We start from the raw sequence: 24986 nt of genomic DNA, 5'->3' as shown, positions 1-24986 counted from the left end.
CCCCTGGAAAAGAGAGAAATTGCAGCATTGTAAACAAAATCAGGTTGGTGTGTTTGCGCCTGAGGGGGCTGGGCGGTGAGCACGCCATGTCCTGTGAACGAGGCAGAGCTGACAAGCGTGGGTGTAATTGTCCCATCTGCAGAGACCTTTTTTAATGGACAGGGAGAGGTGTCCCAGCGTGCTGTTTAATTCAATTAAGAAAAACAAAGAAAGTTCTATTCATCAATAAAGTTTCCCATTTCCGGGCGCTGGCAGGGAGGACTCCGCAGGGCTGAGCATCAGCCTGTGGCTGTCAGCACGATGCAGCCGGCCTGCTCCAGCTCTGTGGAGAGGAACTGTGTCACACAGGGTCAGCTCCCAGGCACAATGGCTCAGAAGGGCTCTGGCCCTGGCCCTGGCCCTTCCACCATGCGGAGTGCAGAGGAGCTGGAGAAATGAGCAGCGGATTCCAATGCTGCCCCTGCAGAGACAAAGTGTCACAGCGAGAGGGCTTTCCAGAGGACCCCAGAATCAGTCCTGGAGTCTGGCATAGCACGGGAAAGACCCTACTCTGGCTAGAACCTCCTGGCTGGGGAGAGGGTTTGGAGAATGGGGATTTAGCTGCTGTTTCTGATATTCCCGGCGTGTTGCAGTCTTGCCGATTGGTCCCAGCTGAGAAGGAACAGCAGCCGACCCCTTTCGGTCGCCTGGGATCCCCTGTATTGTAAATCTGCATTGCTTCTGTTTGTTAAGCGTTTAACAGTGTATAGAGCATTTCTGCGGTGCTGGTGCCGTTCTTGGCCTGTGATTCTGAGCTACATGAAGGCAGGGACCTCTCCATTCTGTTTCTTCCTCCTACCCACAATCCCTGGAATAAATCCGGACATGGATGGTGGTTGTGTAGTTTTTTAAAAGGAGCAGTGAATGAATGAGAGCGCTGGGACCTTGAGAAACGTTTGAGCGAGGCGAGGCAGTGCTCGCCGCTCATTCTTACCCAAGTGTAACTCCTCACTCAGTCCTTTGCTCATGCTTTCCCTTGGCCTTGCACACGCTGCTTCCAGCAAGTATGGAAAGGTCCCCGCCACCACCCAGGAGCTGAGATTCCCATAAAGGAAGGATGCATTTGCAGAGGGAGAGCAGTCCAGGTGCTTCTCACGTCAGAAGGAGCTCTGTATGAGACACTAAGAGGAGGGAGTGATGGGCTGAGCGGGTCGGCTGGAACCAAGCAGGTCTCAGAAACGACTTCACCGTTTTCCTGACTGCAGGTTCAGGGTGCATTCGGCTTAGGAAGGGTTAAGGAAAGTGGTCTAAGAGTGAGGAAGAGCAAGTACATGCGTCCGGGGTTTGAGACCACAGGATATGCGAGGCTCAGAGATGGATGGAGGCTCTACGAGGTGGCCTTGGGTCTCACCTGGATGGAGTATGGGTTTTCTCACCTGCTTGGGGGCCATCCTGAAATATGGGGGACATGAAAGAGAGACGGTGAAAAGGAATTCCCTGTGAGCAAATGGGAAAAACCCTGGCAAAGTCATCCAGAAACCCAAGGGCCGAGTGGAACCGTGGAGCTGGGAAGAGGGTTTTGATAAGGTGTTAATCAGTGGTGATCACAGCCTTATTAGTGTGCCTAAGTTTGGGTCCAGGCTCTGCTTCCAATTCCGACTTCCTGCTGTGTGCACCCTGTGAGGCAGCGGATGAGGGCTGAAGTACTTAGGTCTCTGCTAATGGATTCCCAGCTCCTAACTTCAGCCTGGCCCAGCCCCAGCTGTTGCAGGCAACTGGGAAGTGAATCAGCAGATGGAAGATCTCTGTATCTGTCTCTCTTTCAGATAAATAAGTAATTTTTATAGAGTTATGTATTTGCTTGAAAGTCAGAGTTGGTTTTGAGGGGTAGACAGAGAGAGAGAAATCTCCCGTCTGCTGGTTCACTCCTCAGTTGCCCACAACAGCTGGGGCTGGGCCTGGCTGAAGCCAGAAGCCTCTTCCAGATCTCGCATGGGGATGCAGGAGCCCAAGCTTTGGGCCATCCTCTGCTGCTTTCCCAGGCACATTAGCAGGGGGCTGAATCAGAAGTGGAGCAGCCAGGACTCGAACCCCTGCCCCTATGGGATGCTGGCACTGCAGGCTTAACCCATTGTGCCACAACGCTGGTCCTTGAATAAGTAAATAATTTTTAAGAACTGTGAATTCCCTTAATCATGGAGTATCATCCGTGCAGTGCTACACTTTGGAAAACATAGGCCTGGCCCACTGGATTTCCTTGGACTGCTCCACCTTGCGGGCCTGGAATTGTCTGGCAAGACTGTAACTTCCTTCTGTCTCTGCTCCTCTCTCCACCAGGGAAGCAGCCAGAGGGCACAGCAAAGGGAAGAGCTTTCTAGCTCAGGTCTACATCCTGGGGAGGGCTTGGAGAGGGTGGGGCTGGCGAAGGGATGGGGTCCACTGCTGTAGTGGTTTTTTTTTATTATTATTATTTCTTTTTATTTGAAAGGGAGTAGAGAGAGAGATAGGTCATCCTCTTCCATCTACTGGTTCATTCCCCAAAGGGTAGCAATGGGCAGGCTGGGCCAGGTGGAAGCCAGGAGCCCAGAACTCCATTGGGGTTTCCTATGTTTGGGCAAGGGCCCAAACACTTGGGTCACCTTCCTCTGCCTTCCCCGGCACATTAACAGGAAGCTGGATTGGAAATAGAGCAATTGGGGTTCAAACCATTGCCCATCTGGGATGTCAGCATTGCAGGAGGTGGCTTAACCTTTGCGCCACAACCATTTGCCCCTGCTGCCACGGTCTTAACACTCAGCCGAGCTGGAGCTGAGGAGCGGTCAGTCCTCTTCTTTATTCTGTGTTTAAACACACACAGAATCAGAATGAGGAATCACAGGAAGAATGGAAAGTATGCAGAAGGTTCCTGTGTGTCCCAGGGATGCAGTGACTTCTTCCCCTGGTAGCCGTGGGACAGAATACAGGCAGCCACGGGACTGAAGGGCCTCAGGTTCCCCAGGACCGGTGAGCAAATGCATGAAAGCTTTAGTCTTTTTTTTTTTAATTTTATTTATTTATTTGAGAGGTAGAGTTACAGACAGTGAGAGGGAGAGACAGAGAAAGGTCTTCCTTCCGTTGGTTCACTCCCCAAATGGCTGCAACAGTCGGAGCTGCGCTGATCCGAAGCCAGGAGCCAGGTGCTTCTTCTTGGTCTCCCGTGCAGGTGCAGGTACCCAAGGACTTGGGCCATCTTCAGGCTACAGCGGAGAGCTGGAATGGAAGTGGAGCAGCCAGGACTAGAACCGGCACCCATATGGGATGCTGATGCTGCAGGTGGAGGATTAACCTACTGTGCCACTGCACTGGCCCCAAAAGATTTAGCCTTAATGAGCCTTTTTTTTAATTATTCATTTATTTAAGGGAGAGTTAAAGACAGAGAGAGGGAGAGACAGAGAGAAAGACCTTCCATCCATTGGTTCACTCCCCAAGTGGCTGCAATGGCTGGAGCTGGGCTGATCTGAAGCCAGCAGTCAGGAGCTTCCTCTGGGTCTCCCACGTGGGTGCAGGGTCCCAAGGACTTGGAATATCCTCTGCTACTTTCCCAGGCCACTGCAGAGAGCTGGATCTGAAGAGAAGCAGCCAGGTGACAAACCGGTGCCTGTATGGAATCTGGCACTGCAGGCAGAGGCTCAGCCTACTACGCCACAGCACCGGCCCCATGAGTCCTTTCTTTTTTGGCCTTCTGTGTTTGCCCAGGACTCACCTCGAGGACTAGCTTCCCTTAGAAAAACAGCAGCAAATAGCCCCAGTCTTCCCATCAGCAGATTTGCCTTCTGCTGCTCAGCTTGTATCCAGCCCTGGGTGAGTTCTTAGGGAAGAGGAGAGATTTCTGCTCTCTGAGTTTCCTTGTGAATGAGTGACATTGGCCTCTCCACACAAAAGCACTGGGAGGCCTGCAAATGGCCCTACCCAAGTGTCCACCTCCAGCATCACCCAGCATTCCCAGGAGAAACCCATCTCTATCTAGACGCAGTTGGTGTGAGCACCCTCCAAGGTGGAGGCATTTTGTTGTTGTTGTTGTTTTATTTTTAAAGGCACGTCCATAGTTGTCTTTGGGACAGAAGTCATGAGTTGCATGTATCGCTTTACTTGATTCTGGGCTTTAATTGCTTCGTCGCAAACATAGGGATAAGAACAAGCATTGCCTGGTGTTCTTTGTGAGATAGTACGAAGCAGATGAAGACACTAAGCTGGGACAAGGGCGCAGCCAGTAGATGTCGAATGAATGAATGAATGACTATGTTGGAAAATAAAAGTAGAATCTGCTTACTGAAGCTGATGTCTTCCCCAAATCCACACGACCCGTGCACTCATGGCCTGCCAAGGACACAGGTATGAGGAGTTTGGGGGTTTCTCCCGGGTTCCTGAGTACCCCTTCCTCCCATGAGCTGTCAGTCCTGCTGTGTCGTGGGACCATAATACGAGTGCACAGCTCAATTAATGCTGCCTGGCAGGAGGAGGGAAAATAGAAATCGTCTTCCTCTTGTCAGTAGCAAAGTTATTTACCTTCAAAAGCTGACAGAACCTCACTGCAGGGGCTTCATTTATTTCTCTTCAGAATGTCATTATTCTGTGATGCGAGGGACTTGGGCACATGTCGAAGTTTATTCCCATAAGCTTTCCTGTGGCAGGTGCCTGCTCAAGTGCGGGCATTCACCAGGGAGAGTCTCGGGGAGCCTCCTGGGGCTCCGTGGAGCCTGGTGCCTGGCCCTGGTGCCTGGGCGGACGGCCCAGCATCAGAAGAGGCTGCAGATGCTGGCACCTGCGTTTCCGGGCCCTGGAGCTGTCCTCAGAGAGAGAGAGCATGTTCCTCGCCGCCTCATCATTTGTTCTCTTTATTTTGAAGCGAAAGAATGAGGTGTGAGACCCTGAGTTGCACATCCGTCTTCATCTGGGCCGCTCCTGACTTTCTGAAAACACAAAAGTGCCTTCTGGAAATGGCTTTGCTTTGGGGCTATCCATTGTCTGTACTTAAAGACGCTGACGGGTCCTCTCACCCAAATAATCTGTATAAGACCGTGCTATTTGTTTTTTGGGTCTCTCTCTCCTAAGGGTTTGCAGGGAGCAATTAGAACAGGCAGGGACTGGGTGGAGAGGTCATCTCTGCGGGGTGCAATTGCAGATCCTTCCACTGGAGGTCTCTGTTTGGAACAGGCGGCTCGGGATTCTTGGAGACTTTTTTTTTTTAAGCTGCTTTTGGTTCCTTTCAAAAATTGAGGCTCTTTCTTTAAGACCATTTAGGTGACCAGCGATGTTAATAATAAAATCATTAAGATAGTGAGGTGATCAATAACTTTTATGGCGTACGAGGTGACAAGCACAGGACACAGCACTTTCGGGTGCATTGCCACATCAGGCCTCCAGGGAGTCCGCGTGCCTGGCTTCATTTCAGACGCAGAATCCGAGGCCTGGGGGGTTGCTGATATGGAGCACCGGATATCCAGGACCCACAGGGATAACTGCGATGCTGCTGTCACCCTCGCCCTGTTCCCTGCAGCCGGCCGCCGGCTCGTTCTGCAAGAGGGAAGCAGGCCTCTGCCAGTGTCTCTGTGGGAACCCAGCTCCTCTTACCTCCTCTGAGCATCTTTCGTTTTAAAGGCAAAGCTTGCTAGACCGGGAGAGAGTTCAGGAGCTCTTTCAACTTGGGTGCTCTCCCCGATTTTACTTTTCTTGTCGTTTTGATGATTGTAGTGAGAATGAAGCCGTCCGGACCCGGGGCAGGGGGTGCGTGGAGAAAGCACCGGGCTGCTGCTGGGAGTGTCTGCAGCCGGTTGCAAGCCCCAAATCCCCATTGTGCAGAGGAGCTCTCCGACTAACAGAGGAGACGCAGCCCCTGCCCAGCACCGCATTAATGATTTATGCCCCGCACCATTGCTTTGTTCACTCGCGGGCCCTGGTCGTGTTCAGGAAGGAGTTCCAGGGAGCAGGGTGCTGGCTTGGCCAGGCTGTATTGCTCGGTGCAGGGAAGGCTGCTTCATAAAGAATTCAGTGTTTCACAGCCTTCCTGAGCTCTGAGGTTGTGTGTGCGTGTGTGCGTGATGTGTGTGTGTGTTTAATTAGATTCACTTAGGGTCGTTTTCATTGCCTTTCTATAAGGAATGAGTGGAGGAGGGGTGCGATCTGGCTTAGGTGTTTCCGGGTTGGCTGGTTGGTGTCTCAGAGGCCTCCAGGCTCCGCCCGGTTCCCATTTGGTGCTTATGCTTTATGGTGCTGTCTGTGAGAATGGGCGGACGCTGTGTGATCAGCACAAAGAGATGCGGGCGGCATTAGGATCCCCTTCCCTCCATAGCCCCAACAACAACAGGCAGGGCCGGGGCTGGGGGCTGCTAGAAGCAGAATCAACATCCGCTCGCCAGCTCCCTGTGTTGAGAGGTTGAGGCTTTTCCTGGGTATGACTGTTCAGTTATTCACTGAGAAATGGAGGAGGACCCCCGTTTTCTGGATTTTGAGAATTCTAGAACCAGGAAGCCTTCTTCTTCCAAGTAAGCCCTAGAAAGCTTTGATTCGAACCCCAGCTTTTTTTTTTTTTTCCTAATTGGAAGAAAACCAAGATAGAATCTAATGGTTTATTTGAAGCCCTCCAATCCTCGTTCACACTATGCACAGGGAAAAGCTCTGCTCTTTTGGATTGCACGCATGTCTCCTTCCTGGTATCATGTGTTGTGTTTTCTGTGTGGTTTTTCATCTTTCCCTTTAGAACCAAGAACTGAAAATTAACAGAAGTCTGAGTAGGAGTTAGAGGGGGTAAAAGAGAATATTTAGAAAATTAGCATGATACTTTAAATATTCTACCTAAATGGATTATTTCTATATTAGGTGAAATCAGAATTTTAGGAAATGATCTTGACTTAATTTTTGTTGTTGTTTGGGGAAAAGATATGTAAGGCTTTTAGGAAATAAACCTGCTAATTTCATAGAATTCCTAAATGAGTACATGCAGAGATAAAATAGAAAAACACAAAAAGCTGTATCCGCACCCTCACCCACATTGAGGCTTGAGTTTCTCTCATAAATATGAAAGTTTGGGCGTACTGGTTCTTCTTAACATTTATGCCGATGGAAAAAAAAAAAGTCAAAAATTTAAAACTGCCCAGCACCCTAGTCAGCAATGTTGAAATTGAAACAAGAATTCAATGCGAGAGACTGCCGCTCAGTTTTGTCTTCCTGAAAAGTGGAGGACAGATCGCCGTATTTCCATAAGTAAATAAAGGGTGTCGTGACCATTTTTCATTGCAGGAAATCTGAGAGCGCGTTTTGGACTGAGCAAGCAGGTGTCCAGCAAATGCCGTTTACATTTATATTGTACTGATTTTGTGTTTGTGTTCCTCCTCTATTACATGAAGCCGTGAGTGTCTCATTGTCTTTAATTATGTCTACGAGGCACAAGACAGCAGTCAACATCTGCTCCATTGTTTACTTGGTTTACATATAGCTTTGATGGGTTATTAAACAATCTATTTTTCAAACCCAAAACAGAGAAAGCAACCGAACCCATATTATGGCATTTTGTAAAGACCCATTATGCAATTAGCACTTGGGATTTGTGCAAAGCTGGTGATTCACCCAAATAAACATCCCTTTATTCTGATAGCTCTTCTTGGCTTTGTGAAAAATAACAATTTCTAAAAATAAATTAATTAAACCACATTTCCTCCTTAATCGTCTAGCATGCCAAGAAGATGATGTGTTAATGTGGACGGATCTTTCGCGTTTTTCGGTTTTGCACCAGAAAAAAAGAGCAATTCTCCAAAATAATTATGTCTTTAATTCAAGAAAAAAAAAAATCTGTTTTCACGAGATGGACTTCCAGAGTTTAGGTGGTACTCCTGGGAAGGAGGAATGCTGTGTTTTTAACCGTGTGTACCACGTCCCTAACGTTAGATGATGTGTTTCTGCAAGACTTAGCTGGTCATCCATAGCAGAGCTCATGTCATCCATCGGTCACAGTTAAATCACTTCCGATGCCAGCACCTGACTCTCTCAGCCACTCCTTTATTCAGCACCTGACTCTCTCAGCCACTCCTTTATTCAGCACGTGTTTCTTTAGCCTCTGCTCTCGGAAGCTGAGCTCGTAGTGGAGGAGACACAGACGTGGAAGTCGGCTTTGTTTTCCTTCCGAGAGCTCACAGGAAATGAGCGGGTGATTCCCATGTCCGCGTGTGTTGCAGGTTGTGATGAAGGCTTTGAAGGAAGAGAAGCGCGGTCCATGGATGCAATAGGAGCTGGACTCAGGGGCAAGGGAGATTTCTCCAAGAAGTGACAAGGAGTTGGGGTGAAGGAGGAGGTGGTCCGGGCGGCGGGACCAGGGTAGCAGACGGTATAGTGGCTGTCACCTGCCTGGGTGTCCTCAGGCATAGAGGGACTGGAAACCACATGAGTACAGAAACACTCATAGGAGAGCTAAACTTCTATTCCAAGAGGAAGAAAAGGGCAAAAAACAGTAAGGAGATCTAGGCCGGAGGCAGATACGATCCTGCGCATCCTTTCAGAAAGACCAGAACTGGGGCAGGCACTCGGCACAGCAGCTAAGTGTGCTGGGGACACCTGTGTCCCCTATCCAAGTGCCCAGGGTCACATCCTGCCAATCCCGCTTCTCCAACTTCCTGTTAATGCACATCCCACAAGTCTCAATTCCTTGAGTCCCTGCCACCCCTGTGAGAGACCTGGATTGAGTTCTGGGCTCCTGGATTTATCCTTGCCCAGCCCCAACTGTTGCAGGCATTTGGAGAGTAAACCAGCATATTAAAGATTTGATTTCTCTCTCTACTCCCCTCCTCTCCCCTCCCCTCCCCTCCTCTCCCCTCCCCTCTTCCTCCTCTCCTCTCCTCTCCTCTCCTCTCCTCTCCTCTCCTCTCCTCTCCTCTCCTCTCCTGTTCTCCTCTCCCCTCCCTGTCCTCTCCCCTTCCCTCCTCTCCTCCCCTCCCCTCCCCTCCCCTCTCCTCCTCTTCTCCCCTCCCCTCTCCTCCCTTCCCCTCCCCTCCCCTCTCCTCCCCTCCCCTCTCCTCCCCTCCCCTTTCCTCCCCTCCCCTCTCCTCCCCTCCCCTCTCCTCCCCTCCCCTCCCCTGTCCTCCCCTCCCCTGTCCTCCCCTTTCCTCCCCTCTCCTCTCCCTCCCTTATTTCTCCACCTTTCAAATAAAATGAAAACCCAGATAGACCAAAATAAATTAGAAGAAGGCAAGCTTGATTCAGATGCAGCGTGACAGTCACTTGGATTAGAAGTTAACAGGAGAGGGGCGTGGGACGGGAAGAAGTGAGAGTTTGAGAAAACAGACCTGCTGTCCATTCCCACAGCGCTGATGTTCCAGCCAGGGGACAGAAACATCTCTCTGTGGAGGTAGACTCTGGAGGACTTGTGGGTAGAGGGGCTGACAGCACTCATCTGGGTTGTGTGGGACCTCCCTGGAGGGAACTGCAGGTGAATTTCAGCACCAAGTCTCAGACCTGGGCGTCGCTCGGCTGTATCTCGGAACCTGTGCACTGCTGGCGGCATCATCACCATCCACAGAGCTCTGCCCAGCCGCCCCACAGTGGCTCCCATCTCAGCAACAGACGCTGAGGCTAGTGGGTGGGGAGGGGAGCCAGCTGGCTGCAGTGTCTGTGAGCACTGACCCCCACAGGAGCAAGTGATCCCCAGTGTGCACTGCGAATGGTGATCGGGACTCTGAAAGGAAAGAGAGGAGGCCCATGGTTATGGGAAGAGTTGGATTCGGGGGTGAGGGAAGAGCTCCCTTCGGGAGTGACGCTGGAGCTGAGACTGAGCAGGAGGAGGTGAGATCGAGGTAGAGCAGACCGCTCCTGCTAACAAGGATTCCCATCGCTGTTTCCTCTGCCTCCGGCCACGGCAGCACAGGGGTTGGATGCTTTCATGGTGGTACAGGTGGAACTGGCTTTGGATCATCGGTGGACCTCTGACTATCTGCGCGGGCACGTCGTGTCACCTCTCTGAAGCCCCCTCCCCACATGCGTGAAGCAGAGGGAACAGCAGCCTGGCGTGGCTGTGAGTAGCGTGAGACAGTGTGTGTGGCCCCCTGCGCAGTAGCCAGCGAATGGAAGGGACTCCACAGAGGCTTGTCTCCTGGGCCCTGGTGCTGGCGCTGGTCCTGGCCGTGTGGCGGTGGTGAGAGCCATGGTGGTAGTAACGGTGGTCATCAGAGTGGTGGATGGTGACTGACACCGAGGAGACTGTGCCAGGCCTCTGGTTTTGGGCATGGTGGGGGTGATGACAGTGATGCTACTTAGGGTGCAGCCCACCCGGCTGCAGAGTTTCAACAGCTGAGTACCTGAATTCAGAGTTGATTCATGGCTGCCAGTTACCATCTGTGTGCCCCTGGGCAAAGGACTGAACCTTCCTTTGTTGTAATTTTCCCGTCTCTAAAACGGGGACGGTGATGCTTGTGTCGGTCACCAGGATGACTAAGTGAATTAATATTTGTTTTCAAAAGTTAGAACCATATTTGCTGTTCTCAGTAAGCTCTTAAACAGAGTGTTTGTTAAATAAAGTGCTGGCACAGAGTATGGCCTTCAAAATATAAAAAAAAAAAAAAGTACTAACAGGCTTCTGGTCCGCTCCTTTATTCTCGATTTTGCATTTCATAGCAGACAGAAAAGGCCATCTTCCCCTTCCCTCCGCAGCCAGACCCACCCCCGTCTCTCCATGTGTTCTGTGTAGAACAGGTGTGTGGTGAGCCGCAGATCTGGCAGAGTGCAACATGAAAAAGACTCCCAGTAATTATAAAATAACACCGAGGGCTGCCGAGCGAGGTGGGCAGATGAGCACGCCGCTCTCCGGAATGATAAATCGCGCTGGCCCATGTTGGGTCCCAGTGGGAGGTGGGAACATACGGGGATACACTACAGCAAAAGTTGGGCCTCACTGGTGGGTTTTAGGCACCGGGTTTGCTCTTTCTCTCTCTCTCTCTGAATCCTAATTTTAAATCCTCCAGTTCTTTTTTGTCCCTTTGTTCTAATTTTGGTTGTAAAGCGAGCATTCATCGTTGAGGCCAGCCTTGGAGTCTCCAAGAAAGTGAGGTCTGCAAGGTAATGATGAAACAATGGGGCGCCGCGGCATCTGTGTGCTAACAGACACTGGACACAGGCTGACCTATTGAATTCAGACCTGGCCAGGTGGGGGAGTACCAAATTAGTACACAAGCAACCCACTTAAGTCCATAAGCTCTGGTAGCAGGGGTAAGCAGCTCTCTGCCAAATGTTATTGGAAAAGCAGCCGTAGATGCGGTCAGCATCGGTGGTCTGAGTGTGAATATAGTTTGGAGATTGTATAAGCTGTTGGCCGTGGTTCTGCGGCAGTGGGATTTCCCTGGAAGAATACTTGGATTTCTTTTTCATTTGTTTTAGAAGCAGAGGTAGATAGAGACAGAGTTCTCATCTGTTGGCCCTGTCCCCTAAATGCCCATGAAAGCCAGGGCTGGGCCAGGCCAGAGCGAGGAGCTGGAGGGCAGAGGCCCAGTTACTTGAGCCATCAACACTGGTTCCCAGGGTCTTTATTGGCAGGAAGTGGGAGTGAGGAATCAGCACTGGTAGGGAACCAAGGGACACTGGTTTGGGAAATGGATGTCTTAATTCTGAGGTCAGATGTCCACCCTGATGTTTTGGGGTCATTGTTCCCAGCATGCAACACTTTCACTGGGACTCAGAAGAGGTTCCTGCGTGGATGCGTGGTTTATGCAGTCGGCACCTGAGTGCTGATGTAAGCTCCCTCGTGCACTTCCAGGGTTCTTTGCTTAGCAGTTGCAGCCTCTGGCACGTTGTAAGTTCTGTGAAAGTGTTCATTTAGGAAGATGAGCAGGGACTTGCATCGTTAGAGCAGATTATGCTGCCGCGGGTGCCATTAGCATCCCATGTAAGGGCGCCACGGAGTCCCAGCTGCTTCACTTCCAATCTAGCTTCCTGCTAATGTGCCTGGGAGCCTGAAGGTCATGGCCCAAGTGCCTGAGTCTCTGACACCTTTGTGGGAGACCAGTATGGAGCTCCTGGCTCCTGGTTTCGGCCTGGCCCATACCTGGCTGTTGCAGGCATTTGGGGAGTAAACCAGTGGATGAAAAATCAGTCAGTCTCTCCTCACCCTCCCTTTCCCTCTACTTCTCCCACCCTCACCCTCTTCCTTCTCCATCCTCCTCCCCCTCCCCCATCCCATTCAAATAAATAAAGAAACCTCTTAAAAATTAGCAAGAAGAAACAGCATGATTTCCTGGTAGATGTGTATATATGTGTGTACTATTCTGACAACCACTTTTGGGTTTGTCCGAGATCTATCCATTAAAAGGGACAGAAACCCAGCTGAAGCGACCAGAGACAAAAAGATGGATTTATTGATTCATGGAAGAGTTGAGGGTTGAGCAGTAGCAAGTTAGTAATCACTTAAATGGCAAGGATTGGGGCTGAGGTGTGAACCCTTGTGATCGTGCTAAGCGATAAACTAAGAGCTAAAACAGTTACAGATGGAACTCCAGCGCGGGGAGTATTTTCAGTGCATTGCCTCGTTATTTTGAGTACTCTGGCACAACAACCAGGGAGGAGGGTGGCGTTGCCTTCCGTTTATAGGGGAAATAACTGGGGTTCAGAGAGGTTTAGTAACTTGCTTAGGGCAACACAGCCAGGAATTTTCGGAGCCAGAACTTGAACCCAAACTTGAACTAACTCCAGTATCCGAATTCTTAAGCAGTATAATACATTGTAAGTATAATGAAAACTTATTTCTATATCAATAATTTGAAGCTAGAAGAAATACATGCTATAAACGTCTTTCTTGGAGACACAGCATAGCCAAGGAGTATGAGTCTATCTGTAGAACCAGGTTCACCATTCAGAACGAGTGTGATCTTGGGCCCATCACCTTAGCTTCCCTGGGTCCCGGTGTCCCTGCTGATGCCATGGAGGGACAGAGTAACCGCACTTAGAATACTGCTGTGAAGATGAAAGGAGTTCACACAGAGAGGGATTTGAGGGTGTTTGGCAAATGACAAATGGCATTATGACTTGTTTGTTAAACAGTTTTTTTAAATAGATCTAAGGGTCAGAAAGGAAATGAGGTCACTCCAGGTGGCTGCTCTTTTGATGTCCCCAGAGGGCCCCAGAGGGACACCGCGAAGTTGGGAAGGTGAAAATCCCACCTGTCGAGGCCCTCTGTTGCCACGAGCTGCCTGACCGTGACATTGTGGAGTGACCACCTGGCAGTGGTCGGCCCTTTGGCTAATGCTCTGTAGTGGGCAGCTCGGCTGCACTGGGGCCCTCACACCCCTGTCTTGTGTGCAGGACCAGACTGGATGGTCTTTGAAAATACAAGTGTATTTTCAGCCTTGCAGTCTCCCCCAGTGCTTGGTTTGCTGGGTTGCGTACAACACCTAGTGCCCACTCACTGGCCCATGGTCTGTGTCTCCTGGCTCAAGCTGGGGGTGAAACTTGGGCAGAGAGAAGCGGCCGCCTAGCCTAAGACGATTGTTAAACAAACAGCACAAGAGAACTGCAGACGTCTTTTGGAGTCCTTGTTGACTGGCGTGGCCTCACAGTGTGGGACTCCCCACATTCCTTGACCTTCCTGCCCCCCCCACCCCCGCAGGTTGTGGTGTGAGCGTCCTCAATGGCAGGTGCATCTCTTCAACGTCACAGAGCCGGTGAGCTTGTCAACGTAATTTCCTAGGAGAACAGCCATTGCGCCTGTGACTGGGAGCCTGACTTCAGGGATTCTGACTTTATTTGTGCCTGTCCTTTATAAAAAGTACAGGGCATCTTGGCTACATACTTCAAAATCTTGATAGAGATTGGGAGGCCCTTCCTGGGTCCACAGATAAATTTCAAAGGGACCGTCAACTCCCTGCAGTGGTATGGAGCTTTTTGTGAGTTATGAGCAGTTTCCTGGGATGAAAGCAAGATTCTCAGACTGGTTGGTCCATGCGTCAAAAATAAGAACGAAAAGCCTCAGCCCCAGGAGAGGCACTGACCCGGAGCACAGCTGAGGCCCAGCCAGCCCTGGACGTGGGAATGATACCTCTGTATCACCAAGAAAGGTCCTAAGGGTCCATCTCCCTGGCTCTGCCTCTCTCCATCCCCCTCCCTGTTCCCCTGTAGTTAAGCTTTGCACATTGCTGTGTGATGGGCCCACTTCTCTTCCTGTTGCTTGGGAAGTCACCTCTGCACTTCCCGGAAGACTCAGGGAGGTGATGCGGGTCAGCTCCAGGCCAGACCTTAACGTGTCCTCCTACTCTGTGTCTCTGGTTTTCTGTTCCCCGCCTCTGATGGGTATTAGAATGCTTGAAACTAAGGGAGAAGTTGAGGGGAAAGGAGATGAAGAGAGCTGGCTTGAGTTTAATCCAGGCCAGCGTTTCTGCACAGATGTTAATGGTGCCGTATGGCGAAAATGGCCTCTTGTAGGGTTTCTGCAGCCCCTTTCAGCTCAGGGAACAGCTCTGCTCTGGACTGGATTTGTTGCCTCATCCAGGTCATTTCCCCTCTCAATTCCTTAGTTTTCTTGTCAGTGCTGCAACAACTTTATCAGACTCTACTTCATAGGAATATGGAGAAGTTAAATGGGGACAACAGATGCAATGAAGTTTGTGCAGTGTCCAGCACGTGGTAGGCATCAAGCAAGTCGTAGCAGCTGTGATGATGATGATGATGATGATGTTGAAGTAAGAGAAAGAAAATAAAGAGCCTAGCACAGGGCCTCACAGACAATTAGCTCCCGATGGCCAGATAGCCACATAATAAGATTGATGGGGAGGGGCGTGGATAAGTGGATGTATGAGCAGATGTCTAGATAGGTGAATGGATGGGTGGATGAATGAGGAGATGGGTGGATGGATGGATGGATGGAATGGATGAATAAGTCGATGTAGGAGGAGATGGTGGATAGATGCTTTGTCAGTTATCAAATCAGTTTTAGAATGCCCAGCTCCAGCTAAGTCAAGCAGCTTTTTATTCTTCACAGGACTTCTCAGATGTGGTTATGTGCTAATAGTCATCGTGAATGCCCAAGAGGGAAAGAGATCAGGCTAAATTTCTCCACCTTATTTGATCATGGGGTTCTTCAGACCATGAAGCATCTATCATGCTGAATACGCTTTGGAAGCTGCCAGCCCAGGCATTTCATTTCTAAGGACAAACCATGCACATGGAGATCAAGTGGTTCATTCAGGTCAGCAGTGCCATGGGGGCCTGGACAGAGAAGCTCAGTTTCTGGGTCTGCAGGTGTGTGCTGTTTGGAGTGGTCTCTGTGCCCGGCCCCTCGGGACCTGCAGCACAGACGGCAGAAGATATGGGGAGGGCACAAATAAAAGTCTCAGGGAGCAGCTGATCATCCGTCCCCCATTCTGAGAGTCCTCAGGGAGTGTCTGTTTGCCGCAAGCAAGGTCAACTAATTCTCAAACCCAGTTGCCACTCATCCCCAGACAGGTCAGAGGTGCGTTCCTGGAGCATTGTTGATCTCAGCAGAGATGATGGGCAGGGTTGATATTCTTAGACTTGCTCATTCAGCCAGGCAGTCTGGCTTTCAGAGGAGAATCAGGTCAAGAAGTGTTTAATGAACCAAGGGAAGCACGGTGCTGCCTGCACCACTGGGGGCTCGAGTTTCTAATGACGATCAGCAGCCTCGCCACTTGCACGGCCTCCTGGCCCTTTCTTTGAGCGTCCTCATGGCCATTTGTGGTGGCGGTGCCGTCCTACTGCGTAAGGGTGATCCAGCATCCTGAATACTGTGGGAGAGTCCTGATTCAAAGACCCCATCCTCTTCATCCTTATAAACTCTCACTTGAATGTGAAATTCTCACATTTTGATTCAGAAGTCTGATTCCATGTACAGAAGCCACACGCATCTATCATCTTTGGTTTGGAAGGTGGGGAAAGGAAGGAAACTCTTAAAGAGGAAGGGACTTCCTAGGGTGCCTGTGTAAGGGTGTTCTCACTTAACCACTTAGTGGCTGAAAATGGGAAGGGGGTTGATATCCCTGGCTTGATCTTCCAAACCAGCTAATTCTGTTGTCAGCAAAACACCTACCAGCACCCATTCATTGACAGTCTGCTGGGAGCCTCCCGTCCTTGAGGTCAGCAGTAGGCATATTGTTCTTCTTTAAGGCTCTGCCCTATCCCGTGAGTAATGGATGCTAATCATATTCTTATCTTGCACACAGTCCCGCTGTCTCAGGCAGGGAAAGGGGTTGCTTCCCAAATGCCTGCAACTGCCAAAGCTTTGCCAGGCTTTGCCAGGAGCCCAGGAACACCATGTAGGTGCCCCATGTAGGTGGCAGGGACCAAAGCAGTTGGGCCATGTTCCATGCCTTTCCAGACACATTCGCAGGAAGCTGGATCAAAAGTGGAGCAGCTGGGACTCAAAACGGCACTCTGGTATGGGATGTTGGTATTGCCAGCTATTAGCTTAACCAGGTACACCATGCTGGTCCTAAGAATAGAGCTTTGAGCCGTTGCAACAGAGAGGGTAAGATCCATGAACTCCCGAAATGTGTGCAGCCGCCCGGTGGAGATGCTGTTGGTTGGTTGCTGTTGTGCCTTGCTGGCAGTCCTCCTGGAGCCAGCCCGTGTTTCCACCTGTCAGTCCTTGCATTCAGGGGGACAAACACGATAGAGAACCTCAGGGAGTTTCCTTCTGGGGTCCGTGCTAAGCAAATCTGCACCATGCTGTTCTCTTACCTCCACTGGATGGAGCCTGAGAGCTTTTCTGGTACTGAGGGACACTTGTCCACTTTGGTTCAGCTGCCACCCTGACGTGGCCATCCTTGGTGATCTGGCAGGTGTTCATTAGGGACATAGAGGGAAACCTGCCGCTTGGGAGCTGCAAGGCACACGCCTCATTGTTGGCCTTTAAACAAGTCTCTTGACTTCACTGGAGCCTCTTTCTCACCCCACAGATGACGGATAAATCCCCCGTGCTCCGTACCCAGCCCCTAGAAAAAGGCTGAGAATCCAAGAGCTAGAGGATGAGGCAGAGGGGGTGAAATAGAAGTGTGCCTCCTTGCAAATGCCAGCCAGGCCCTTACCATCCTGGGGCAAATCATTGCTGATATTTTACCATCTTAGCCAAATAGATCAGGAGTGCAGGGAACAGGTGGTGAGACTGCCTGGAAGACCCAGCACGTGGCTACACGAGGAAGGGACAAGAACATCTCTGAAGTAGCCATGTGGGGAGCAGTGCATCCGTGTGGTATGTTGTGGGCACTGAGGAGACACACTAGACACAGGAGTGGAGAGATGGGGCTGGCACTGTGGTGCGCTGGGCCAGGCCTCCACCTGCACTGCCAGCATCCCATATGAGCACCTGTTGAAGTCCCAGCTGCTCCACTTCCTATCCAGTTCCCTGCTCATGTGCCTGGGAAAGCAGCAGAAGATGGGCCAAGTCCTTGGGCCCCTGCCACCTACATGGGACACTCAAGTGGGGTTCTAGGCTCCTGGCTTTGGCCTGACCCAGCCCTGGCCATTGCAGCCATTTGGGAGGTGAACCACCAGATGGAATTTGTTTTTCTCTCTCTTCCCCATCCTCTTCCCCTTTCTCTCTACCTTTCAAACAAATAATAAGTAAATCTGAAAAAAAAAAATAAAAGGAAAACATTTGCCTGGGTATACAAAGTCATTCTGAAGAAAGAAACGAAAATAAACCAGCAGTTTCTGAACAACTGCCAAGTTTGAGTAGCAATAGAACCAAATGTCTTTTCACTGCTGCAGAACACCGGAGGGTAGATACAGGTGCTGGCCCATTTTCCTCCTTGGGAGACATGGGCCTAGGACTCAGCATAGCAGCCTAAGGCTGACAGAGCCATGAGCCAAGGCCAACCTCCCCGACTCTGCAGCCCAGGCTTTCTCGCTGTGTCCCAGTGCCCCGTGATCAGGTGATGCGACCTTGGTGGCCCGGGTAGCTCTCAGTGGTCCCTTGCAGCCCCTCCACGTTGCTCATACTTTCCACATCAGTCACGTGGGGCAGCATTTCAGGAAACTTCTGTCTGCTCAGCATTGTCATCATCGAGTGAGTGACAGTGAATGACATGGCTCTCCATTGGAGCCAGTCCACCTTCCTGAGGCTGTAGTCACACTCACGGGAGTCTTGCCACAACGTGAGCAGTGTTGGCACTGGGTGCAGCTCTAAAATGACCCAGAACAAAGGTGTTGTGCCGTTAATTCTGCCTGTGGGCAGTGAGTAAGTCTTTACAGAAAACGCAAATCCAAGGCCAGCAAGGTTGATCTTGAAGGACAGGAGGGGGACGGCAGGGGGAGGTGGGGGGGATGACAATTCTGCACAGCAGGCAAGTTGGAACAGCAACTTGGATTCATGGCAGTATATGGGGAAGGCAATTTGACAGTGTGGTTTGCACACAAAAAAGTGATTTCTAGAAGGAAGGACAGTGTGTATTGGAAGATGATTCTCGGCAGGTGCAAGAGAGCAGTGTTGTGAAGGGCCTTGACTAGCAGATTCTGATGCTGAACTTTGCAAACAGCATATTGTAACTAAATCACTTGTGTGCGTCTGTATTAGGACATAAGCCTTGCCAATACCTACAACGTCAGAAATGCAGTGAATGTTAAATTCCACAGCAGCATTAGGGAAGCACTGTTACTTTTTACTTTCTGCTCTGTGTGTGTTTGTTTGTTTGTTTTAATCATGGTTAACCATGGCAGCTGACATTTAGGGTTTTTTTAGATAGCAGATGAAGAATGGTGGATGTCTGCTTGGGCTTGAGGGAAAGTAGCTACAAGGGAATGTGGCCCAACATTCTTAGATATCCCAGTCTTTCCAAAGAAAATATATATGGTGAAGTTGACATTTTGAGATTTGACTTTCATTTATAGCCCTTGTCTATTTTTTTGAGCAACAATATTTTTTTTTTACATGCTACTTGTTGAATTCTTTATTTGGTGAGGTGTTAAGCTTGTAATTATAAAGAAAATTTAAAGTATGCCATTGTAAAAATTAAAAGAAAAATAAAGAGAAAGAGGAGGAGGCAGGGTGAGAGTAGGGGGGTGAGGATATGGTGGGAAGTACCATGATGCTCTTAAAACTGTATATATGAAATGGGAAAAAATGTTACTGCAAAAATTGAATTAAAAAGCTGGGAAGGAAAGAGCATGGTTTGGAGGAGGGAGACAGGGAGTCAAGTATGGTTCTCTTCTTAAAATTATATCTATGAAATAACTTGAAATCCGTTATCAAAAAAAAAAAAAACTGCAAAAGAAGACAGTGTATGTCTAAATTTTGCATGAAAGACCCCATTGTCAATCATTACTTTGTCACTGCACAGACAAATCAGCACTGTATTCCTCCTCCTCCTGGTTCCTGTCAGTGAGCCGGGTTTGGCTTCCAAGGCTGCACTTGGCGCGGTGGGACACCAGCGTCGCTGGGGCAGGGTTTGTGCTTCCCTGGGAAGCTCTCCCTCCTCCAGCCAGCACTGCTGTGGCTCTCCTCTTTCCTGCTCTTTCATGGAGCTCTGAACTTTGGGTGCCTGATACTCAGAAGGGCTGGGGGTGGGCAGAAGAATCCTTCGGGTAGCTCACACAGTCTGGGGGAGGAGCTGCAGCAGCTGACAGCTGGAGAGAAAGCACGTGGGTCCAGGCAGAGTTTCATCGTGGGTCCTGGAGAAAGGTGGGACAGTGGTTTTCTTTTGAGTGAAGGGATGAGGTTGTGTACAGGGAACTAAGGAAAAAAAAATCCTTAGTAGAAATCCTTGGCACAGGAAGATGAACAGAACTGGCCCCCAAGGAAGCCATAGGAAAAACAAGAGCTGAGCGAGGAAACAGGAGGTATACAGAGGGAGTGTGTGTCTGCCCATTGTGTTGAAGTCTGTTCTTGGATAAAATGCATGCTCTTGAGTAGTGGTCCACAAACCACAGGCTGTAAGTTGAACCTGGGACATTGCCTGTCTTTGCGTGACTCTGAGCTAAAAATGTTTGTTTTTTAAAATTTTTAAATCGTTCAAAAAATTGAAAAAGGAATAATATTCCATGAGCTGTAACAATTATAGGGAATTCAAGTTTCAGTTTCTGTTATTTGTCTTCCCTGAGTACATCCTTGATCACTGGTTTATGTATTATCGGTGATGGTTTCTCCTGCGACAGGAGCAGACTTCTGAATGGTTACCATAGAGAGGATAAGACCCATGAAAACCTAAGTATTAATAGAAAAATATGTTTGCCATCCCCTGCCTTTCATCTGAATTCACACTTTCCAAGTGACTTCCAGTAGGGCCTCCCCTCCACTTCCTCCTGGTCATTTTGTTCTAAATATTATCTTCAGTTCCTGAAATATATCAGTGAGTTTAATTCCAGATACTAGATGTTGGGTGGGTAACCTTTTACGATGAGCCATGTGCTCCTGCTTCTGGAGAGTGGAGACACCCAGACTCCAGACTCTAGACTCCTGGAGGATGTTCTAAGAAGAAGGACTCATAGCCAGTCAGTACTTGGGCTTCCCACCTGAGAAAACAGAGCCCAAGTGAGGAGCAAGACTGTTATTTATGTATGTGTTTTATTATTTGTGGTGGGTTTAGGACAAGGGTGCATTCAAAGTACTATGCTCATACAGAACAATGATACAGACATGTAAAGTCGGACTCAGAGAAAAAACATGAGAGTAGTTGGGACTGGAGACAGTAAAACAGGGATACTAAGTCGGAGGCAGGGAAGGCCAACAAAGTGAGAAGAGATGAGCCCCTTTCTGACTCTGAGCTTCCTGGCAGTCAAAGTGAAAAGGGCAACAGAAAGCCCTTTGTTTGGAGAAAGGAAACAAGGTAGCTATTACTCAGGATCAGCAAAAGTTGTGGTGTTGTGGAGTTATTAAAACAGGGGCCACCGCTGTGGTGTAGTAGGTCAGTCCTCCACCTGCAGTGCCAGCATCCCATATCGGCACTGGTTCTAGTCCCTACTGCTCTTCTTCCAGTCCAACTCTCTGCTATGGCCTGGGGAAGCAGTAAAGAATGGCCCAAGTGCTTGGACCCCTGCATCCGTGCAGGAGACCCAGAAGAAGCTCCTGGCTCCTGGCTTCCTATCAGCTCAGCTCCAGTGCCATTTGGGGAGTGCACAAGCGGGTGGAGGGTCTTTTTCTGACTCTCCCTCTCACTGTCTGTAAATAAAATCTTAAAAATAAAAAGTAAGCAGTACTTAACAAAAGAATGAAAAAAATCCTGAGCATAGATAGATAGATGGATCATAGCTATATATCTCTGTGTGCCAAATGTAATAGAATTTTCATTTCTGATTGAAATCAGTAAATTCTTTAATAAAAAGACACAAGCACCACACACAGGAGTTGTACACTGTATAGTAATGTTTCAGTCAATTATGGACTGCATATGTGATGGTGGTCTCATACAGTTATCGTGGGCCTGGGAAATTGCTCTTGCCTATTGGTTGCGTAGGCATTGTAACATGTTAAGGACAGATCCAGTTCACTGAAGGGGATGATGAACATGTGGCAGTGTTTATGCTAACACTGCAAACAAACCTATTATGCTGCTCTTCATATAGAAGTATAGCACATGCAGTTACGTACATTGTATACTGCTTGGTACTGGGGATCAGTGATTGTTACCAGTTGATCTGTGTGCATGTTACTATTTTAGAGTACCAACAGTCACATACAGCTTGCAGTGAAACTGTAGGCTGTGTTATGTAGGCAGTAGCCTCAAACTTCCCCTGTTTACCAGATCCTTTGATTACATCCTAAGGCCATGTCCAGTGGTTGACCTTTGCCATCTAGGTTTCCACAAGTACGCTCTGGGATGTTCGCATGACAGAATCACCTGACCACACGGTTCCTGGAATTACTCTCATCGTAAAATGGTGTGTGACTCTGTGTGTGTGTGTGTGTGTGTGCGCGTATATCAACGATGCAATCCATTGTATTTGTGTAACTACGCATTCCAAAACACTTCCACGAATTTGTTCATTGGTACATTCTTGAGGAATAAGTGGATATCATTACCTCAAAGTTCAGGAAGCTCAAGAGTCTCTCTGTGTAAATTTCTGGCTTTAAGTGGCTGAATTAAGTTTCCTGCCTCTTGGTCCAGTGGTCTTTCCACTTTATAACATTAGAGAGACATAATTCAATCTCACCCAGGCCCTGCCTAAGTAACTAATCGCTTTCCTCTCCTGCGATTACTAAAGGGAAGCGGACTAGAAAACACGTCCGACTCATAGTGATGCTTCTGTCCTCACTGGTAACTTCTCAGAAATGCGGTGGTGAAAGTCGTACTCAGAGGCTAAAGTTAGAAGCGGTATCGGGCTGTTGGGTAAGAGGGGTCATCTTGCAGCTGTTACGGGAGCTTTCCGAATTGTACAGCATGGCCACTTTGATCCATGAGAATCAATTACAGAGAAACCTTGTCAAGATGGCCAAAATTCAGCCTTAAATAATTGAATTCTCTGCCAAACCCTGTCCAATGTCGTTATCTAGAAATGCAATTATGCAGCTAAATCAAGCAACTAAAATTAGTGTAGTGTAAAAACACCTTGGCTATCTGAAAGTGGAAGAATTGACATTTGGATTTAGAGAAGCCAATAGTTGAATATGTTTGGTGATGTTTGAAGCTATCCCGATTTGTACAAATCCATATCCTCTGTCCTGTTTACAGTGAAAGGTGGAATGTGGCAAGTAGATGTTGGGTTTGAAGGTGATTTTCAAGGATGCCCGGGAAGTGGGTGCTATTTACGTGGACTCACTCCATCAGCATTTTGTGTTATTGTTTTCAGTGTTGTGGGGCTCTTGCCATACCCACATCCTTTCCCTATATGAAGGTCAGAGGAGTGACCATTTGAATGTTATCTCAACTTTCCATCTAAACTTGACTTACATCTGTACCAACCACCAGGAGACAAAGCACACATGCTGTCTACTTCCTGATATGGAGTGAAGAACTTTATGTAATTATCACACAACCTTAGGAGGCTGGAACTCATATTAACTAAGTTTTTTAAATGAAGAAACTGGAGTTCAGAGAAGCTGAGTAACTTTTTAAGATCACACAGCCAATAAATGGGACACCTAAATCAGTCTTATTCCTAATTCATGAAATCCTACAGAAGTTTATCTACCACCATGTGACACATTCAAACAACTGCTTGGTTATTTTCATAAATGAGAAGAATTTCAAATATTTGCTTGAATGTATCTCTTATCCATAGTTTTGGTACTTAATAGACATGCATATTACTTTGGGAACAGGGAGTGACATCGTTAATACATTGCATGTTAATATCATAGTTGAAAGTCGGAATAAAGGATATATTTAATATGCAAAGAAAGACATGGAAGTCCTATTACAGGGTAAAATACAGTACTATCAGCCCCGTGTCATGGTTAGGAAACTGCTCTGGAGTGTGTTTATAGCTCAGTGCTGCCTCTTCCAACCTGTATGACCATGAGCAAACCACTTCGAGAGGATCAGCCTTCTTACCCCATTTGTTGCCAGGGACTGATCAGAGAGCCTACTTCAGAGAGTTGTGGGAGAGAAATTACAAAATCCATAGCAATAATTGAACTTCATCTCTGGGCATAGTCCATATCGTGCACATGTGAGCCGGGGATATTCTAGTGTGATTTACAAACAGCCTGTTTAAAATTGAAATGAGAGAGAGAGGCAGAGAGAGTCAACTAAATATGTTCTTAGTTTCTTTTTGAAAACCAGTGCCAAAGGCTGCCCGCATTAACCCACTCAACTTGAGTTTTCAGTGGCAGCTGATAATCATATCAGTTCTCGTTTCACAGTATTTCTCCCTGAAAATCCCACGCAGACCTATCCCTTGCCTTTTGGCCAAATTCATCGGGACACACCCGTGTCTCATAACCTGGTTGTTTCTGTCTTTGCTCTCTCTCTCTCTCCCCCCCGAACTGCCTCCCAGAACTAAATTCACGAGCAGTCTTTGGTTAGTCATGTTAGGCAAGCCGTGCCCAAAATAGCGCCTTCCATTTTGGTAGCTTCAACTTTGCAGCTGCTGTGTCTCTTCGTCCTCGTCTGGGAAGAAAACTTTCACATTAAGAGTTGCTGATGTAGGTTTTCTTTCTCTCCCCTCTCCGCCTTGATGAGCGCTTGGCTCCTGACAGAAGCGATTTGGCTCTCAGCTCTAGAGTTCGGAAGAAGTTGGGTCTATAGATTTTTTCCCCTCTCTCTCCATTGATGTGTTGAGCTGCGGAAGGAACCAGCCCCTCGCTTAAAACATGTTGGCGTCTCAAGGAGTTCTCGTGCATCCCTATGGCGTGCCTATGATTGTTCCGGCAGCCCCCTACTTTCCTGGACTCATTCAGGTAATTCAAGGTCTCTGCCAGCAAGCAACTTAACTCCAGAGTGCTCAGAGTAATCATTGGAATTTTTATGGTTGAGAAAGCAAACACTTTTAATACAGGAAAAAAGCCCTCGCGTAGTCAGTGAGAAGACAGTAGGAAATCAAAAAGATGGATCACCCTAATCTGGCTATTGACATCTCTCATGGCTGAATAAATGGTGTAGTTGAGCTATATTTGCTTGTATTGATCCGCCTGCTGTTTAACATTCATGCCTTTGCTTTGGGAGGGTGACCACAGGGCAAAGGATTTGCTTGCTTTCCAGCTTTCCAGGGGTCTCAGTCTCCCAGAGAAGATCGAGAGGCAAAGTCACTTATCATGAGGTGACCTGGTTAAGAGCTTTAACCCAGGAGATGGAAGGAGCATTGAAATATGCATGAATTCCTGTGACGCCTGCAGGTGCACTGTTGTCTGGGGAAGCTCCCTACTCCCTGAGTTTGAGGGTTGGCTCTGAGGCAAGAAGGCACACTCTACCTGCGGGTGAACGTGTGAGGTTCAGAGGTTGTGCTAGGAGTCCCGCAGGCCTGTTTATGTCTCAGTGATGGCCGGAGGGTGGAGGACTGAAATGGGTGTTGGCTGTACTTCTGAGGCTGTTGATTCTGTGTAGAGTGGTTGGTTGACTGGTAAGAAATCTGGGGCCTTGTGTTGCCTCAACAGATGTTGGCTTCTGGGTATACAT

General features: G+C 48.7%; 1 protein-coding gene across 37 annotated transcripts in view; it reads left to right on the top strand.

Annotated features, from left to right (window-relative positions):
• Positions 1-24986, top strand: part of RBFOX1 (RNA binding fox-1 homolog 1) — a 2206955-nt gene that overhangs the window by 1812968 nt on the left and 369001 nt on the right. For 2 of the 37 annotated variants that reach the window (XM_070063976.1, XM_051847798.2), the window contains exon 1: positions 19401-24271. The exons of 29 other annotated variants lie outside the window; for them this stretch is intronic. In XM_070063976.1, coding sequence (XP_069920077.1) covers positions 24185-24271 — 87 coding nt within the window. In that variant the 5' untranslated portion in view covers positions 19401-24184. Of the gene's footprint in view, positions 1-19397; positions 24272-24986 lie in introns of those variants that run through there. 6 more of the 37 variants (XM_051847806.2, XM_070063975.1, XM_070063970.1 and 3 more) reach the window with 5 other exon arrangements.

Source organism: Oryctolagus cuniculus, chromosome 19, assembly GCF_964237555.1.
Source record: "Oryctolagus cuniculus chromosome 19, mOryCun1.1, whole genome shotgun sequence".
In the NCBI taxonomy this organism is placed as follows: domain Eukaryota; kingdom Metazoa; phylum Chordata; class Mammalia; order Lagomorpha; family Leporidae; genus Oryctolagus; species Oryctolagus cuniculus.
Note: the sequence above shows the minus strand (reverse complement) of the source record. Positions and strands in the feature narration are given on the sequence as shown.